The 19,683-nt window shown below is 40.5% G+C and overlaps 1 protein-coding gene across 2 annotated transcripts in view; it reads right to left on the reverse strand.

The window, feature by feature from the left end:
* The window catches only part of RPN2 (ribophorin II), a 55,006-nt gene that overhangs the window by 21,209 nt on the left and 14,114 nt on the right, over positions 1-19,683 (reverse strand). For both annotated transcript variants that reach the window (XM_061207886.1, XM_061207887.1), the window contains exons 3-9: positions 17,269-17,364; positions 16,528-16,703; positions 12,128-12,203; positions 10,972-11,106; positions 8,691-8,867; positions 7,032-7,150; positions 5,955-6,060 (exon numbers count right to left, since the gene is read on the reverse strand). In XM_061207886.1, coding sequence (XP_061063869.1) covers positions 5,955-6,060; positions 7,032-7,150; positions 8,691-8,867; positions 10,972-11,106; positions 12,128-12,203; positions 16,528-16,703; positions 17,269-17,364 — 885 coding nt within the window. The remainder of the gene's footprint in view (positions 1-5,954; positions 6,061-7,031; positions 7,151-8,690; positions 8,868-10,971; positions 11,107-12,127; positions 12,204-16,527; positions 16,704-17,268; positions 17,365-19,683) is intronic.

The raw sequence follows: 19,683 nt of genomic DNA on the forward strand, positions 1-19,683 counted from the left end.
ATCAAAATTAAAACCTTTTGTGCTTCAGAAGACAACATCAAGAAAGGGAAAAGACAACCTACAGACTATGAGAAAATACCTGTGAATCATATATCTGATAAAGAACTTGTATTAAAAATATATACAGAACTCTTATAACTCAAGAACATAAAAAGACAAACAATGTAATAAGAAAAGGAAAAAAGAAGTATATAGATTAGGAAGGAAGAAATAGAGACAAAATAAAATATTTTTAACGGGGAAAAGACCTAAGTAGACATTTCTCCAAAAAAGATATATAAATGACCAAATAGCACATAAAAAGATGCTCAATATCATTAGCCATCAGAGAAATGCAAGTCAAATCACAACGAGATACCATTTCACACCCATCTAGGATGGCCAAAATGAAACAGACAGATAATAAATAACAAGAGTTGGTAAGGATATAGAGAAACTGGAACCCTCACACATTGCTGGTGGAGATGTAAAATGGTGCAGCTTCTTTGAGAAAGAGTTTGCCAGTTCCTCAAAAAGTTAAACATAGAGTTATCATATGACTCAGCAATTCCATTCCTAGGCATAAACCTGAAAGAACTGAAAACAGGTGTTCAAACAAAAACCTGTACATGAATGTAAATAGCAGCATTATTTATAATATCCAAAACATGGAAATACCCCAAATGTCCATCAAGTGATGAATGGATAAACAAAATGAGGTATATCCACACGATGGAATACTAAATTATTTAGCCATAAAAAGGAATAAAGTACTGATACATGCTACAGCATGAATGAACCTTAAAAATATTACGCTAAGTTAAAAACACAAACGGCTACATATTTTATTATTCCAGTTACATGAAATGTCCCAAATAGGCAAACCATAGAGACAAAAAGTAGGTTAGTAGTTGCCAGGACTGGGAGAAGGATATATTCCTATAGCATAAGGAGTGTCTACAAATAGACACAGGGTTGCTTTTTGGCGGTGGTAAAAATGCTCTGGAATTAGATGGTGGTAGTGGTTGCACAACTCTCATCTAAATATACTAAATATGCTGAATTATATACTTTTACTGGGTAATTTTATGGTATGTGAATTACATATATCCTCAGTAAAGCTGTTATTTGAAAGAAAAAAGAAAGTTACTTTGTGTAGGGTAAAAGGCTCACCCCTAGAAGATGAATTACCATAGTTCTAAGGGCCTTGGAATGTGGGGAAACATCTTTAATGTTTAGACCACTCCATCCTTTTCTTCTTTTAAGTGGTCTGAGATGGAAGCTAAGCACTGAAAAAAAGATTTGGTCTCTGCCCATAGGGAGCACCCAGCCCAATGAAAGAGCAACACTTATAAGCAAACAATGGTAATACAATGCAGTAAGAACAATTATGGACAGGGTGTAAAATACTACAGCAACAAAAATAAACCAAGTAGACAAGCCCTAAATATACGGGGAAAAAAACTTTAAAACTGTTAGAAGACAATATTAGAGAATATCTTTTTGATCTTGGAGCAGTGTAGAATTTTTTAAAGACACAAAAAGTACAATCTAGGGAAAAAAAGACTTTTAAATTAGGCTTCACTGAAATGAACTTCAGTGCATTGAAAGATGCCATAAAGCAACACTGAGGGACAATATCTGATGCTTATAACTAGGGATTTACTAATATATATAGCTCCAGAATATATGTAGCTCCTAAAAATCAATAATTAAAAGACTAACAAACCAAAAGAAAAAGACAAAAGATACACAATTCACAAAAGAAGAAACCTAAATGGCCCATAGACACAAGAAAAGATGCTCAATCTCACTAGAAACCAAAGAAAAACACTGAAACAACAAGATACCATTTCCTATCCATCAGATTATCCAAACTCATAATAGCAAATACTGGTACAAATATGAAGAAAAGAGCAATTTGGCAAAACCTAATAAAGCTGGAAGATGAACATACCCTACGATCCCACAACTTCATTCTAGATAAACAAAATGTGCATAAGCAAACGTACTAGGATATTCACAGCAGCATTGTCTGTAACAGTGAAAGTCTAAATGTCCAACAACAGAAAATGAATTAATAAATCTGATGCATTAATAAAAGGAAGACAAATTTATGAAAATTATTCATATTTATGCATATAGCTCTAGTTCTACGTGCATAAATATGGCTAGTTGTCTTTAATATTGAGTGAAAACAAGCAAATTGCAAGAGGATACATATAGTATAATGAAGCATATAAATTTTGGTAAGATGCAAATCAATGCAATAAATTGCTTAAAAATACATATGTAGCAGAAATATAAAAACTGGCATTGGAACATACACCTCAAATCTCGGGAAAGAGGAAGAAAAAGTGAGGAATACACAGAGAGCTTAAATTCAATCTATAGGGCTTTATTTCTTACCAAAATAAAACAAAGGAGAAAAATATAGCAAAATGTTAGGGTTTGAGGGAGATGAGTGGCCACTAGGTATATGACAATCATTATATTGTTCTTTGTTCTTTTCTGTATTTTTTAAATAGTCCAAAATAAAAAATAAAATAAAACTAAACTCCTATGGGAGCACAGATGAAGGAGGAATATTTGAACTAGACCTTACAGAATGAGTAGTTCAGCAAGGGAGGGGAAGAACATTCCCCATGGAAGAAACAAGAGAAGTCCAAAGGCTTTACGTGTACTGGGCACGTAAAATGTATATGAGGACGAGTATGTGGTCAAGAGCAGCTAGAGCTGAGGGGATGGGGATGCAGCCACAATGAAGGATGCCCATGTGCTCTGTGGAGGACCTTCTAAAGCCACAATGAGGAGTCTAGACCTTATTCACAGGCAATAGAGAACCAAAGAAATGTTAACTAGGGGAACACTGTGATTTTATCATTCTAGTGGTGTTTACGGTGCTTATTAAATGGAAGGGGCAGAGACTGAAGACAGTGAAACTGGCTGGAAACTACCTATCTACCTACTTGGGATCTACCCAAGTAGGAAAACTGGGGCTGAAAAACAAAGGAATCATGCAAAAGACACTTAAAGGTGGAATCAACAGGGCATGGTGACTGACCAGAAGTCAGAAGTGGAAAGAAAGGAAGGGTTAAGAACGGCTGTGATGTATGGGTATGGCACTTATACTGGATATGTTGTTATCAAGATTGTATAGGTAGAAGGAAGGAGGTTTCAGGCCAAAAAAAAAAAAGTCTGCCTTTCAATGTGTTCAGTTGCAAATAAGGCCCCTTAATGCAGGAAACTAAAATTGAAAGAATCTGGATTTTCAAGGTTCAATAATTTCTATCCAAATCTTGTGTTAGTGAATGGACTAGGATCAGATGTCTCCTGCCCAAAAAGGTCAGACATGAGTTAGAGAAAAGGCAGAGAGACTAGACTTCCAGAAAATATCCTCCTTTCTGCCAAACTTTTAATATAAATGTTTGATCTAACTATGTTAAGTAATGCTCTACTTTTGAAAAGGTCAAACTTTCTAGCTGCCTTGTCCTTTCAGTAAAAGAAAGTGACACAGGGGCCAACCTGAGGAGCTCTCCAAAGGCCAAATTTGGGATAATATGAGCAAAAAAAATAAATGATGACAGTAATGGATTATAACCTACAGAGTAAAATAAGTATCCATGAATCCAAAGTATTGTAAGTAACTGAATAACTAAATGCAGGGGAAGGGGGACAGCTTTTTCTTACAGTAGAATTCCAATTAATAAATGTAGAAAGAATGAAAGAGAAAATCACCTCTTGGCAAACACCACATTAATAACTCTTACAGGCAAGATCATCAGGATATTTGCAGAGTCTTAAAATATCACTCCACCAGACACTTAATTATAAAGCAGATAAACAGCAACTTTACAATGGAGAAACCTAGCAGACACCACCTTAACAAGTGATCAAGGTTAACATCACCAGCAATGAGACATATCAACAGCATATACTTCCTAATAGGATACACTGAGAAGGGGCATCACTTTTGGTGTATTCTCGCCAAAAATGAACGACCTGAATTTAATTATGAGGAAACATCAGACAAACCCAAAGTGAGGGACATTCTACAAACTAACTGGCCAGTACTCTTCAAAAGTGTCAAGGTCACAAAAGACAAACGATCCTAAATTGGAGGAGAGTAAAAGGGCATGACAACTAAAGGAATATGTGATCCCAGGTTGAATCTGGGACCAGAAAAGGGACATTAGTAAGATACCTAGTGGAATTGGAATTAAGGCTATATAGATTAATTAATAGTATTGTATCATTGTTAATTTCCTTGTATTGACAATAATATTACAGTTACATAAGATGTTAACATTTGGGGAAGCTGTGTAAAGGGTATACAGGAATTCTTCATACTATTTTTACAACTTAAGATTGAAATTATTTCAAGATGAAAAAGAAAAGTGAGGGCTTCCCTGGTGGCGCAGTGGTTGAGAATCTGCCTGCCAATGCAGGGGACACGGGTTCAAGCCCTGGTCTGGGAAGATCCCACATGCCGCGGAGCAACTAGGCCTGTGAGCCACAATTACTGAGCCTGCGCGTCTGGAGCCTGTGCTCCGCAACAAGAGAGGCCGCGATAATGAGAGGCCCGCGCACCGCGATGAAGAGTGGCCCCCACTTGCCGCAACTAGAGAAAGCCCTCGCACAGAAACGAAGACCCAACACAGCCATAAATAAATAAATAAAGTCAATAAACAAAAAAAAAAAAAAAAAAGAAAAGTGAGTGGAAAATGACATTTGAATAGTGAAGAAAATAGCTGTCACAAACAGCATATATTTAATTATTCGGGAAAGGCACTGTACTACTTCAAGTTCCCCTGACCCAACAGAATGCGTGACAATGTGGTCAAGTAGGTGCAACAAAGACACAGTGGCAGAGACATTGAGAAATGACAGCAGTAAGGACAAAGTAATATTATAAATAGACCAGCGGCTGGAGCTGCACACAGCTCTGCAGCCTCTAAGCTAGCTCAATATTCACTAAGGCACAGTGACTAAACCAGTATTGTGCAGGGGATCCACCCAAGCACAGACAGGCTGGAGGTTTTGGACAAGTTACTCTACCCCTCTGGGTCTCGTCTGTGAAACGAAGAGGACTCCACGCATCTGCTAGGATTGTTGTAAGAATAAAATAAGCAAAAGCACATAGAACTGTACTGTTCATGTCACAGGCTTTCAATAAAGGGTTCATACTTATGATCCTAAGCCAGAATAAGAGGTTAAACCATATCCCATAGTTTAAAAAAGTAGGAAAATATGTAATTCATCTTAAATAAACTTCTACCCAAAAAGGTTAAAATGAAAGCCACAGTGCCTGAAGGGGCAAACTTCAATTAGCTAGAAAAACCACTAATGTGAAATACCACATTCCCACAAAGCATCAGATAAATGAGGCATAGCTTTCCATCCTTAAAACCACGTGGATCTTCAACAAAACTAGAGTCAGCTAAACATCTGAAACATAGTTCATTAGGAAGGATTACCAATTTCCTTTTGTACTTTACCCAGACAGACTCACTATGGTGCTACAGGTCACTTGATGCTTTTGGTCCCCTAATTAGCATCAAGCACTTTTCTAAATCTATCATGGGGAATAATAAAACAAAAAAAATTTTTTTAATTAAAAATAAATAAATAAATAAATCTATCAAGGCCAACCACAAAAAACATCTCAAGAATATTTGTATCTCAGTGGAATTATGGGTGATTTTAATTTTTTCTACTTCCTAAATTTTATGTAAGATAGTAATGCTAAATTATAATGGAAAATGAACAATTTACAAATAAAAGAAAACTTGCTATGATCAAGTTCTTGGCTAAGTCAGTCAAACAGCATAGTTCAAACCTATCCCTCTCAACATTTTCACGTTAACTTGGTCATAAGTGAAGTCAATATACCAGATGGTTAATGCTATGTGCCTGTTTGGTCATTTCCTTGTGTATATTAACATGGCGATGGGGACGACAAGAAAAGCACTTACCTCTACAGTATTTGCAATATAACGGTTGTCACCTTCAACTTTGACAGAGAAGTCATAATAGCCACTGGAAAATTTGACATTCACAAAGTTTAGCTCAAAAACATCCCTGTTAAGAATGACAGTGGGGTTAGCAAGAACTCACACAGGAAAGTCACAAATATAACAAACGGCCTACGAAGTGAGGCATTCCTTGAGATGGTCCAGGGTTGCACCACTTCTTCACTTTTCAACTTCCCACCCGCCTTGGGCCACCTCCTGCTCAGTTACAGATTATAATGAGGGGCAAACTTCAAAACAATCTAAAATGACCTCCTTTTTCAAGTCTCGAAAGTCTTCTTTTCATTTTTTCCCCCTCTCAGCTCCTAAAAATCCCACCTCCTTCGGGTAAGTCTTCCACAATTAAATGCAAAATAGCTAAGTCTACGGTAGGATACCAATTACGTTAAAAAAAAAAAAAAAAAAAGTAGAAATGTTCAAAGAGGTTGGTGTAGGGTAGTATAATTGTAGGTAATTTTCTGCATTATTTCTACTTTCCTGTGCTTTGTGAATTTCCTAAAAAGGGCACATCTTACTTTTAATTTTAAAATATTAATAATTTTTATTTTAAAGGGGAAAAAAAAGGTACAGAATTCTTAACTCTAACTACATCGCAAAACCCCCAATGTCATTTACCATTTTACTGATCATTCGTAAAAATGATTTTGCTTTTTAATTTCACATATTGCCTGTGTATCTTTACGACTGTGTAAGAAATGCATTTTCTCTCTAAAACTCACAGTTCCCAATCTCATTAACTTACTAATTTAATACTTAACAAAGTTTCATATAAAAATTGACCCTCAATTTTTTTTAAAATTTACATAACAATAACACAGCCACTGAAGATAAGACTACAGAAGAATATTAATCCTATGGGGGAAATGTTCACATTATTATAAATAAAGCATAATCCTAAATTTAGGTAAATTTGGTTTTATGATTTTGGTAATAACCACATAAATCTGGGTTATATTGGCTGCAGGCTAACTTTCCAAAACAAGTATATTGGCACCCTACAGAGATGTGCTCAGTTCTTACCCCACAAGGGTGAACGATGTCTTCTGGAGGACTGTGGCTCTGGAGGCAACGGATTTAGCGTGTTCTAGTTTAACAGTGGCCTGAGTCAGAGGCTGGGACAGAACATTGGTGACCTGCAACTGGAAATAAATTTTAAAATTATCTGTAGCAACAAAAGCTGAGGAAGTACAGATTTTGCTTCTAGGGTGGGTGCTTTATCCACAGGGAGCAAGCTCTGCCAGGAAAGAACCATCTTGTTTTAGGAAACCATCACTGACCTTTGGTCTACTATCTATGGGAAATCAAATACAGGAAAACACAATTAGTTTGAGAATGGGACAGATTACAGAATGTTAGAGGTGGGGAAGATCTTAAAGATGATCTTACCCAATGATCTCATTTTTCAGATGAGGAAACCAGAGCCCAGAGAAAGAAAATGACTGGCTCCAGATCACACAGTTAATGTTTCCTTCTCTCTGATCCCCTGATCTACCCACTCTACTTCACTACTACGGTATCTTTAAAAAAAAAATTATTAGCAAGAAAAATACTTTAGGAAGGTATGGGCAATGGGAAAACTGAAGTAATATGGACAACAGTAATAACACTCATTTGTTGAAAGTCGACTATTTGCCAGATACCAGGCTAGGCCCTTATATATATCCTCCCACCGATCGTCTGAGACATAGCATAATCTATCTCTATTTTACAGATGAAGAAACTGAGGCCACGAAGAGGTTACGAGACTGCCAAAGGCCATATGGCTAAGGACTCAAACCCCAGCCTACCTAGCTTCAAAAGCCAGTATTTTTTTCTACTTTGCTCTCTTAGCTCCCCCTAACTCATGGTGAACTATGTTAATCAGGTTAGTTCTCACCCCAGTCTTTGATGAGGGGATGTGACTTGTAGGTAGGGAGAGAAGAGGCAACTTTGGAATACGGGGCACTTCTTCAGGAGAGTATCTGTAGGGTCCTCTGAAGCAGAAGAACTTAGGGGACACATGGAACTGTCCTATGTGGAACCCATGTGTTTAGACATAAATAAAATGCTAATTTTTTATAAAGATTTTAGCTTATACCTGGTTTCCAAACAATAGCAACAAATGCCTCATTATGACGAATGGAAAACTCTAAACGTGTGCATTTTGCTCTGTTCAGAGAGTTAACACACCAAAACAGTCCGTGCTTATTGCTGAGTGAGAGGGATGGCTATGCTCTGAAGAGGCAGAAAGATACACTGTCGGCTCCAAGGAAGAAGAGACCTGATATTGATTTTAACAACTATAAGTACCAGAATTACCTGGGAATTTAAAACGCTGTCTTAAAATAACGTTATCGTGAAAGTCTGGGTACTGGAAAACACATTTTAGAAGTAAGACTTCTCTATACATCTGGACTTACAAATCCAGAAATGCAATTTTCTAGCACTTAATTTAGTGAGAGCTATACTATTTGAAATACTCTGATGGTAATTCCCTGGCCGTCCAGTGGTTAGGACTCCACACTTTTGCTTGAAGGATTCTGTGACTAGTTCACCCAGTGGCCATCCCCATTTGCTCTTCATTTAAGGGGTCTGTCCTCACGGGGGTTACAGTCAGCTGTATACCAGTCTTTGGATTTCTGGAAGCCTTACACTGGAAATGGCAATCGAAGCAGCGCATGTGGGGCATGGAAGTCATACCCGTAGGACAGCCTGTTCCTGAGTGTAGGAAGGAGAGCCCTCAGGCACAACCACAACGGGCACATGGCAGCGATTCTGGGAGAGTGCAGCGGCAGCAGAGGCCACACTGAAGGCTTCTGAGAGTGACTCAAAGTTCTTCTTGCTGAAGATGGCATTCATTAGCTGGATGACCTGATCCTGAAAGAAAAGGGAAATGCAGCAGTCAGGCAGGTGGGACAACCACCCCTCCCTCCCTACCTGGCTCAAGTCATTCCTTATCTGTTTCTAGGCGTTCACTTGGAAGGTCTTTTAGCCATTAACCCAAATTTGTAGGGCTGGGGGGAGCACATATTCTGCATTTAAGCGTAAAACTTGAATTTGGTTGGTTTTTTCCATCTTCTAGTACAAACTGAAATTAATGCATTTATTTGTCAACCATTTATGGATGCTTACTATACAAATGCAAGGTACTTCTAGATAACTACTGAGATACGAAACTATATTATAAAACACCTATAGCAGTACCCATTTGTTCCATACCTATATGTGCCAGGCACTGTGACAGGTGCTTTACAAGCACTAACTCAAATCTTGACAAAAATCCTGAAAAGACTGATAATCAATCCTTTCCAAATAAGGAAACTGAGGCTAAAGGAAGTTAAGTAACTCCTACAAGTTACGATGGAAAGAAAAAAAGAAGCAGGACCAAAATTCACATGTAGGTCTGTTTGTCTCCAAAGTCCTTCCACAATAAAATATGTCCTTTCTTGATTCCCCTCACCCTCCCACCCAAGCTCCCTTTCTTGCCAACCCACCTCTAAGCAGTATGCTGGGGCTAAGTTGGTGTTTACAAGACCAAACTTCACAGCCAAAGTGTACATTAGAAAGAAACTAAAATAACTCTCCATTAAGAACTAATGGGCTGCTTAGAGGGGAAAACTGAAAGCAATTTTTTAAAAAAGTAGAACCTAAAAGGCATTATTAAAATTCTAGAGGTTGTTTGCTTAAGAGGAAACATTTTCCACTTCAATCAGTTTTGTTTTTTAAAATCTACCATCTAACAAAAGAGTTCCCTGTTCCCGACAGTGTTATTCACAGTCGACATGAAATAATTTTCTTTAATTGTACCAATTACATTTTCCATCAGTAAGCTGTTGACATGTTAAAATGGGGGACTGTTCACCAGAATCGTTATGTCAAAAGCAGTGACAGCAAAATTATCCCAGCCAAATACCTGGTTAGTAGCAGCTTGGGAATAAAGCAAGAAAAAGTTTAAGTTGTTTTATGTAGAATATCGCCAATTCATGTACTGTACTGTGTATAGGAGAATCCCAAAATGATTTGTACCATAAGACCCACATTCTTGCACTTTCACCCATAACAGAAATTTAAATAGAACGTGGTATCTCTAGGTCTCCTAAACTTAGGATGAAGGAAAAGACAACAGAAAAATGCCAATACATGAATAAATTATTAGATCATATCCTCCAGAGAAAATACGAAATTAATTCAAATTACTCAAGACAGGTAATTATTTACTGTTTACTTGAAACTCGGCACAGAACTCACAATGCATTCATAATTCACAAAAGAAGTGAAAGTTCTGACTTGGAACCCAAATCTTTCCTCCTAAAATTAAAACAGCAGCAGCTTGTATTTTAAGTCCTTTAGATCAAGGGATGGTAACCTTACAAACAAGTGGTACAAAGAGGGTCCTACTCACAAGACTTCCCACACACATTCCAACTAAAGGTTCTTTCAGGTTAACAAGCTCCTCTTGAAAGAAAGAAAGAAAAGAATTAACTCTTGGTGGATGTCTGGTAGACACACATGCCTCTGAGTGAACTACGTCAATCAGCACAGATTAGCTCAGACTTAGGCACTGCTGAGGGTCAGTGGGGAGAGAGGAGAACAGGCAATTTTGAAGTACAGAGCACTTCTCAAGAGAAAGAGGATTTGCACAGGCCACCAGCATGGAAAGCATTCATGAGACAGCAGTAAGGAGCATCAGGAAGGAATGGGAGGTGGATCGAGAGTAATACACTTGGCCTTCTTGCCACTACCTCATGACATGTCCGTACCCCATTTAAAGCAAGTATAACAATTTCTTTACATGTCTATCCCACTGACAACCAGTTTCTCAGGAACAGGCTTTACATTTTTCTGTTTCTCATTCTCAATGCCTAACCCAAGACACCCCAAAGCTAACTGAATTGCCCTCTCTGAAAAAAGCTACCCTTAGCAGATAAAGCCAACAATGCCTTTGGTTTTCACGCCCGAGAACTGCTATATAGACAGGCACCTCCTTAATGGATGGCTCGGTGCCCACGTGGTCCATGAGCTTGTAGGTGGCAGCCACAAACAATGCTGTTGTTTCCAGTCCCTCTTCAAACTGAAGATACACACCTCCCAGTTCATCCAGGCGAGCAACAAGGTCCTGTCACAACAAAACAGAGGCAGATTGGAAGTCAAGTGATAACAGAGATGAGATGTACAAACCACTGTCACCCCAGTGCGGACACAGTTTTGAGAAATCTCACTCTAAGTCCGCAGACCACCTCAGTCACTTAGTGCTTTCTCAAAAAAGGTGCTTAGGCAGAGAGTAAAGTATATCATATAGGCATTTGAAGAGAACAGTATCTTCTGCAGCTCTGGGAGTGCTCCTTCCCTGACCCCTTCGACTCAAGCCCAAGCCCAGGAGTCATGGCACTGAAGGCACCAACTGCTCTGGGCAGAAGGCCAGCAGGCCCAGCCACAGTTCACCCTGGAAGCATCGTGACACAGATGGATTCGATGGCCATCCATTTGGATACAACCTCCAGAGCAGAGCATTTCTCTTTCTTACTCAATGCTCTAAAGGATGGAGAGAGACATACTGCTCCTCTGGGCAACGTGACGAGGCAGCTAATGTGCCTGTGGGGCATCCAGCGATGACACTGTCAGAGTGCCTGTCATCCCTGGCTCTGCGGTCCATGGAAGCAGTCTCTGAGCAGCAGGAGGTCGTGGGCAGTGGAAAGGGTAGTGGAATAGCAAAAACCACAGTGACCACTTGCTGAGCACCAATTCTGTACTAGGCACTTTGGAACTTCGCTTGTTCCTAACCACCACCACGTAAGGAAACTGAGGCTCAGACATTAATAATTTGCCTGAGATTACAAAGTAGTAAGAAGTAGAATAAAATTTGAATTTCAGGTTTGTTAGGCTCTAAAATCTGTAGACTATGAGACTGTACCTACAAAAGACTGAAGTGGTTTGTTGCCTAACTGATGGTGTAACTATACGAGCCTAACAAATATTCCCTAGGAAATATTGCTCTGATACAAAGAACAAAAGTGTGCCACGGATATGAAAAGAAAGGTAACTGGCCATAACAAATCATTCATGTCTATCTGCAAGACTCTTCTAAAGGGTTTCAAAGACAGAAGCTGGGAAATTCACTTGCCAAAATAAATTTGTACCTCAATCTCCTCCACGATGCTTCTCAGGTCAGCCTGCTGGGACAGGTAGGATGCCGTCTGTAGAGCCTGGACTGTTCTAAAAGGTAGAGAGTAGACCCCCAATGAATGGCAAGTCTCCATTTCCCCTTCCTGTATTGGGATACCTACACAAATATCCCGCTCTTGTTCTTTAGAACTATAAGACAGCCTCGGCCCCGAAGGAGCTTGTTTACAATCTAGGGAAAGATGTAACAGAGGCCATTACATTACAGGGAATTCCCTGGTGGTCCAGTGGTTAGGAATCTGCACTCTCATTGCCAGGGCCCCAGGTTCGATCCCTGGTCAGGTAACTAACATTTTATAAGCCGCGTGACGCAGCGCCCCCCGCCCCCCAAAAAAGACCATTACATTACAAAGTTCACTACAGCTAGAGAGAAGGCAATCGGGGCAGCAGGATCCACATAAGTACTGAGGGCGGAGAGAAGAGAGGGTGCACCAGGTCACTCCCCTCTGAAAATCTGTTTGGTTCCTAATGGCACCACATATTGAACACCAGACTAAGACTTAATTAGATTTAGAAGAGATATACTTTGAGGGAGAAGAGGAGTCAATTCATCGAATGAAGGTATATTTGGCATCCCCATGTTGTAAGAGGCACTGTGCTGGGCAGAGGTTGGCTGCCTCTTTTCTACTTTTCTTACTCCAAAACCAAAGAAGCACTGTGGAATCTACATATGTAGGTTGTTGGGTAGAATTTGGAGCAACTTTTCTGAAACCAGATTAATGCACTATAAACAGGAAGCATTAGGTAAACACTCAGCTAACGCTTGTGCTGTCACCATCCTGCTCGGAGACCTGAAAGCCACCCGTCCTTTAGGTATTAAATAAGATGAAAGGAATAGAAGATCTGGTTCTCAAACCAGCGTCTATTCTTTTTCTCTTTTCCTACTATTTACTCCTGATTATAAAAGTACATATTTGTCAAAAATTCAAATACATTACTAAAGGAGAAAGTTAAAATTCCTGTAATGCCTACCCCTAAAAGATAACTGTCCTGCAATTTATTTAGATTGTACAGATCTTTCCGTGAGGACATATAAATATATTTCATCCTTATTAACAACGACATAATATTGCACTGCTTAGATGAACCATAATTTACTCACTTAATCTCCAATTGATGAACATTATGTTTTACTAGGTCATACAATGCTGTAACTGTTAACCCTTATTCATGGCTGTATATGTATATATACATTTTAATTTGCTGAAGTGAATTCACATAAAGTTAGCCATTTGAAAGTGAACAATTCAGTGGCATTTAGTATATTTCACAATGTTGTGCAATCACCACCTCTATCTAGTCCTAAAACATTTCCATCAGTCCAAAATAAAACCCCATACCCCTTAAAACAGCTTCATTCCATTTCCCATCCCCTGCCCTCTCCCCTCCCCAATAGCCCCTGGCAACCTGTGTTCTGTCTCTATGGATTTACCTATTCTGGATATTTCATATAAATGGAATCATACAAATGTGACCCTTTGTGTCTAGCTTCTTTCACTTAGCATAACATTTTCAAGCCTCATCCATTCTGTAACATGTATCAATACCTCATTCTTTTTTATGGTTTATTCATATATTTTTATCCACTTATGAGTGTATTTCTGTAAGATAAACTTTTTAAGGCGGAATGTAGTAAGTACGTCCACATAAGATTTTTTATTAGGTTCTATTCTCTTAATGTGGATAACTTGAAAAATAGAAATGGTGCTTCTCAGGGTGGAAAGGAGAAAGCTGAGGACCCCTGGTGGTTAAGCCGACTGCCGGTCAACCCCAGAAAGGTTCCCTAATTCCCAAGAGATGACCGGGCCTTTGTGTAAAACCACCATTTATCAAGTCAGTGTGTTGGGGAATGTAGAGCGAGAATTTGTCTGCTTTCGTCACAATCAGAGCAATTTAGATTCCCTCCATGGAAAACGAATTCCATTAAGATGGTAAGCTGGTAAACAGAGGAGTCACAATTCACAGAGAGGGAAGCCCCAGAGTGTTCAATGACCCCTCTGGGATGCTTGTTGTTAGAACAGACTTGAGAAAATGAAACCTGAATTTCCAAACAAGATAAAAATCCCACATCTGCCCGTGATAAATGCTGAGCCCAGAAAAGGCTGCTAGGATAGCCTAGAAAGAACTTTTCAATTAAGATATCATTTTTCTCTTCTTTGGAACGAGTGAGCGTCATGCTGGTAACAACCTCAGAAGTTTTTAGAATGAAATTAATCCACTTAGCTTTTGAAAAGTTTTGTCATTGGCTTTAATTACTTATACTCCAGTCAGCAATTTCTCTCCCTCTGGAGCACTATATTCAAACCCTAAGAAAGCAGATCCTGTCTTGCTAATAAACAGCAGATGATTCAAAGAAATTGGGTTATGAGAGACCACAAAAGCATCTTTTCAAATTGTTCATTCAAAGCTACTAATGTTTTTTACCATTCTAGACAAGTTTATGAACATTTGTTTCCCAGAATAAGTCCAGTTAAATGTAGAAGGCCCATTTAGAAGAGTCCTAATCTATATCAGATTTGCTTAAATAGGGCAAATTAGTAGTAATATTATATAAGGCATCCTGTTTGATCTTCACAATAACCCTATGAGACAGATATCATTCTCCCTGTTTTACATATGGAAACACTGAGGTTTAGGGAGGTTAAACACCCTGCTCATGGCCACAGAGGTATTAAGTAGAAGAGTCTGGACACAGTTCTCTCACCCCAAGCGTGTGGTCTTTCTACCTGAAGCTTTTTACAAGAGGATAGAATAGAAACACAAAAGTATAGTTTCAGCCTTTATTAACTCCTTCTTGGGCATCTACCATGTGCCAGGCTCTCTGAGCACTATAAGTAAAGAAGCTTAAAATCTAATACAGAAAAAACTACAATACAACCAAGGAAGTAACCAGCTCCCTAAGAAAGGGACCTAAGAAGGAAATGCTCTGGAGAGCACAAACTCCATTTGTCCCATGCCCACTAAGACCAGGCACTGCACTAGGCTCATCACATGTATTATCTTACTTAATCTTGACATTTGTTCTATGATGTAAGGATTGTTGGTAATGTTTTACAGATGAGGCTCAGAGAGGTTACTAACTTGCCCAAAGTCGCACAGCAAGGAAGAAACAGAGCTGGTGTTCAAACCCAAGTCTAACTGACTCCAAAATGGATGTACTTTCTTTGTACTTCTTTCTGTTCTGGGGTTTAGAGGAGGGAGATTTTCCTTTTTGCTCAGAGGGAAAGGGAAAGATTTTTCTGTAGAAGGTGGCATCAGAGTAACGCACTGACAGTGATCTCATGACAGGAGATATGGGATATGGTAGTGGTTGCAGAGGCATTCCACAAGGGATTATGGGACGAGATCAAAGTAATGTAACCTGAAACAGGAGGACCACAAGGGCCAAGCACTGGGCAAAGGGTGCGCAAAATGTCATTCCTGAGAAACGTACCAGCCCCAAAGTCACTGATTACTGACCACGTGAATATGAGTAGGGCATGAGAGTGACAGGGAGAAAGTCAACTGACTGTGAGCCCTGCCCTTAACAAAGCTTCAAGTTTAGAAACATTTTGGTTCTTAGCAAAAACAAGAAAAAACCCTGGGAAACAACTGAACTATTCTGCAGTAGGGAACTGGTGTCACTAACATCTTGCTGAAAAATGAACAGGAGTCCAGGTGCTCCAATCTGTCTCAGGGTTGCAGTTAAACGGGGGACACATAGAAAACAAAAAATACATATACTGTGTTAAATGAGGAGTTTCAGTGTCAAAGGAAAAAAAAAACAAACTACGTATACTATTACTTTTAACTTTAGTAAACATCCTTAAGTCAGTTGCAACATTTAAATGTATAGTTCCTTCCTATAAGGTGCTTCTCCTTCGCCTGAGCCTTTTGCAGAGGAGCAGGGTCTGATCCCTAGAATACTCTCCCCTCTGACGCCCTACTTCCCCCACCAGGTGTTGTCTCCCACTCCTCCAAGGGACCCTGTGAGCTCTCCTCCAGGGCGGAGCCTCCAATGCCAACATCTCACCATGGCCTGGCCAAGCCGCAGTAAGAGACGCACGTGGCTCTCTGGCCTCACTCTCCCTCGGTCACCCCTACCCTTGCTTCAGCCCTAACCTCAAAGGCAGTCATGTCTCTGTGGCAGTGTGTTTATTCTCAGACTCAGTATTTGCCTCTGCTGGAGCAGCTTGAGGGAGACCGTGTCTTGGTGAGCTGCACGAGGACACGGACCTTACCTGCCTTAGCACAATACGACGTCTGCAGTGCCAGCAGAGCACCTGGCACAGAGCAGGTGCCCAGACAATACCTGTGGAACCAGTGGATGAAGCCTCTCAGGATAGTAGCCTGAGAAGCGCTCAAGATTGTGACTTACGCGAGCACGGTCTCCTCCTTGCTGAGGCGAGAGGTAAGGGCACCGAGCACTTCTTGGGAAGCCAGAGGAAGGCCAAAGCCACTTACGGCTGCAACTGCGTGGTAGATCTGGGCCACGGAGGAGTCTTCACTGACAGCTGCCAGAAGCAGATCTTTGGTCTCATTTGAAATAGAGATCTAAGAAAGGATGGGTAGACACAGAGTTTAGAACATGTGCTGCCAGCCTGCAGTAGGCACACCAAAGACGGCAGGCAGAGCAACTGCCGAGGTCACACCACCCACCTGGGCTGTGATCACCCCTCTTCGACATCTCAGATGCCAGAATTAAATATCTGTAAAACCTCAGCATAACACTTTTGAAAAGATTCTGGCAAGTCACTTGTCTACTGATAGGGTTCTTCTCCTGTGTTCAAAAAAATGGATTTCCAGAAATCTGGCATGGGGGCATTCTTCTTTTGCTTTAAACACTTTTAAATGTTAAAGGGAGACTGAAAGAAAAAAATAAGATTTCCCAGAAGAGAGGCAACTATAGGAAAAAGTTATTTAAAATTCATGAAAAGTGAAAACTTGGGAAAAATAAAAAGTCTATTTCTTTAAGAAAAAAAAAATCACAAGAATGGAATTCCCACCCACACTTAATGGGGTCTCACTGCTAAAAATAAAATATTCTGACATGACTTTCCCTTTATAAAAATACACTTTACAGTTTAAAGTAAATGTAAATGTAAGAAGCTGGACTCACCTCACACCCTGAGAGGGCCTGGCTGGACTGGGCAGCATAGAAAAGGGAATCCACGTTGCTCGGATCAAGGTTTGATTTAATGAAGGTGCATGCTTGCTAAACGGGAGAAAGTCAATGATAAGTGGTGAAGTACACAGTGATTAGGAAAACTGTACGTGTTTTTTGGGTGACAAATAAAATTCTCAGCAATCCATGATGGCTTAAAGTATGAGAGCTACACAAGATTTCAATTTTCAAGCAGATATTTTCCACAGAACACTGTATTATCCCGAAATGCTAACTTCATAGAAAGAGCAACAAACCTGAAGGCACTCGTGTCCTTCTGAACCTAGAAAAGGAAGGAAAGGAACCACTTCCACTGATCACCTGCTCTGGCCATAACCTGTATGGGGTGTTTATGATGCTCTTCCTTTTAATGAACATAAGGACCCTGTGGTAGATACTATCATCCCCATTTAACAGAATAAGAAACTGATGCTTGGAGTTGGTAAGTAATGTAATGAAGGTGACGAAGCTAATAAATGGCAGGGTCTCCACTTCGATGTCTCCAAAGCTAAGTCAGGTTCAACACATCTAACATAAGCTAGAAACCTTCTATTTCTTCATCTGGACCTTCTGGCTCATGTACGGGCATCACCATGCACCTACTACCTAAATCAGAAACCTAGGACTCATTCTCGACTTTTCCCTCACCCTCCAAGCCTATCGAGTCTCTCAAACCCGATCCCCACTCTCTGGCTTCCCTCCTTGCCTTATGTCAGGCCCCTGCCATTTCTCATGGAGACTGTTACACTCATCTCCTAACTGGTCTCAAGTCATGCAATCCATTCTGCATACTGCTTCAAGAGTGATCTTTACAAGGTGCAAAAGTGTAATAGGGAAGAACCTTTTGTATCCTATTACAAGTTAATCACTAAAGGGATGCTGACTGTAAGCTTAAATTATACATGATGACCCAACTCTGGGAATGACCTCCCAGGTAATGAGCATTAAGCTAAAATATCTCTGTTTAGCTCACAGGAAATATCCTGACCAGGCCCACCTGTGAATGACTGCAGGGAGGAAGAAATTAACACAACCCCTCTGGAGGCTGATGGGAACCGGGAAGTGTTTGACTTTACTCCCACCCCTTTTACTATAAAAGGAACCTGAATCCTAACTCAGGCAAGATAGATCTTTGGGGCACGAGCCCACCATCTTCTCGGTCTGCCGGCTTTCTGAACAAAGTCGTTATTCCTTGCCCCAACACCTCATCTCTCGATTATTGGCCTGTCATGCAGCCAGCAGCACAAGCGTCGTCTTGGTAACAAGTGTATCCACCTTACTCTGCTATTAAAACCCTTGGGTGGTTCCTTATCCTTCTCAGAACAAGACTCAAAGTTTCTGATCTGACATAAAATGCCCTCATGACTGGGACTTCCCTGGTGGCACAGTGGTTGAGAATCCGCCTGCCAATGCAGGGAACACGGGTTCGAGCCCTGGTCCGGGAAGATCCCACATGCCGCGGAGCAACTAAGCCCGTGCGCCACAACTACTGAGCCTGCGCTCTAGAGCCTGCGAGCCCCAATTACTGAGCCTGCACACCACAAATGCTGAAGCCTGCGCGCCTAGAGCCCATGCTCTGCAACAAGAGAAGCCACCGCAATGAGAAGCCCGTGCACCACAACAAAGAGCAGCCCCTGCTCGCCGCAAATAGAGAAAGCCGCGTGCAGCAACGAAGACCTAACAGAGCCAAAAATAAATAAATAAATAAATAAATAAATTTATATATATATAAAAAAAAATGCCCTCATGACTGACCCTCACTCTCTGTGCCAGCTTCCTCACCACAGCCCCACCTCCAACTCCAAAATCTTACCCTCCACCCCACTGCAGCTCCCCAGACATAACATGCTCTCACCATGTATATTCCTGACCCTGCTACCCCCGACCTCGTGCCAGGAGCACCTCTCCCTTGTTCTTCTTGCCTGCCAAACCAGGTCCCATCTTCATCTCTGCTCAGATGTCACCTTTTCCAGAGAACCTTCACTGACATTTATCCAGGACAGGCCAGGTGCCTTCCCTCCCAAGCACTCCCCCAAAGCACTTACCACACTGTACTACCTCCCTCCCCACCAGGGACTAGTTACTTGAGAGCAGAGACTTTGAGGAACTCCCACCACAGTGCCTGGCACAGAGTGGGCACATAAGAAAACCCATGCTATTCCTACTATATCAAGAAATAACATTTAATAGCTAGTTATAGCACTAAATACTTTGGTTGAGGTAACATAAAATTCAGCTATTCAAAATTAAATGGTAATAAAAACAGTTAAAAGTGGGTGCTTCCCAGGAGTAGGACAAGGTGGGCCACGGGATGGATGGTTGCTTTTCACTAATAGCTGTTCTGTATTATCTGGTATTTTACTGTATGCA

This window comes from Eubalaena glacialis, chromosome 13 (genome assembly GCF_028564815.1).
Source record: "Eubalaena glacialis isolate mEubGla1 chromosome 13, mEubGla1.1.hap2.+ XY, whole genome shotgun sequence".
Classification (NCBI taxonomy): domain Eukaryota; kingdom Metazoa; phylum Chordata; class Mammalia; order Artiodactyla; family Balaenidae; genus Eubalaena; species Eubalaena glacialis.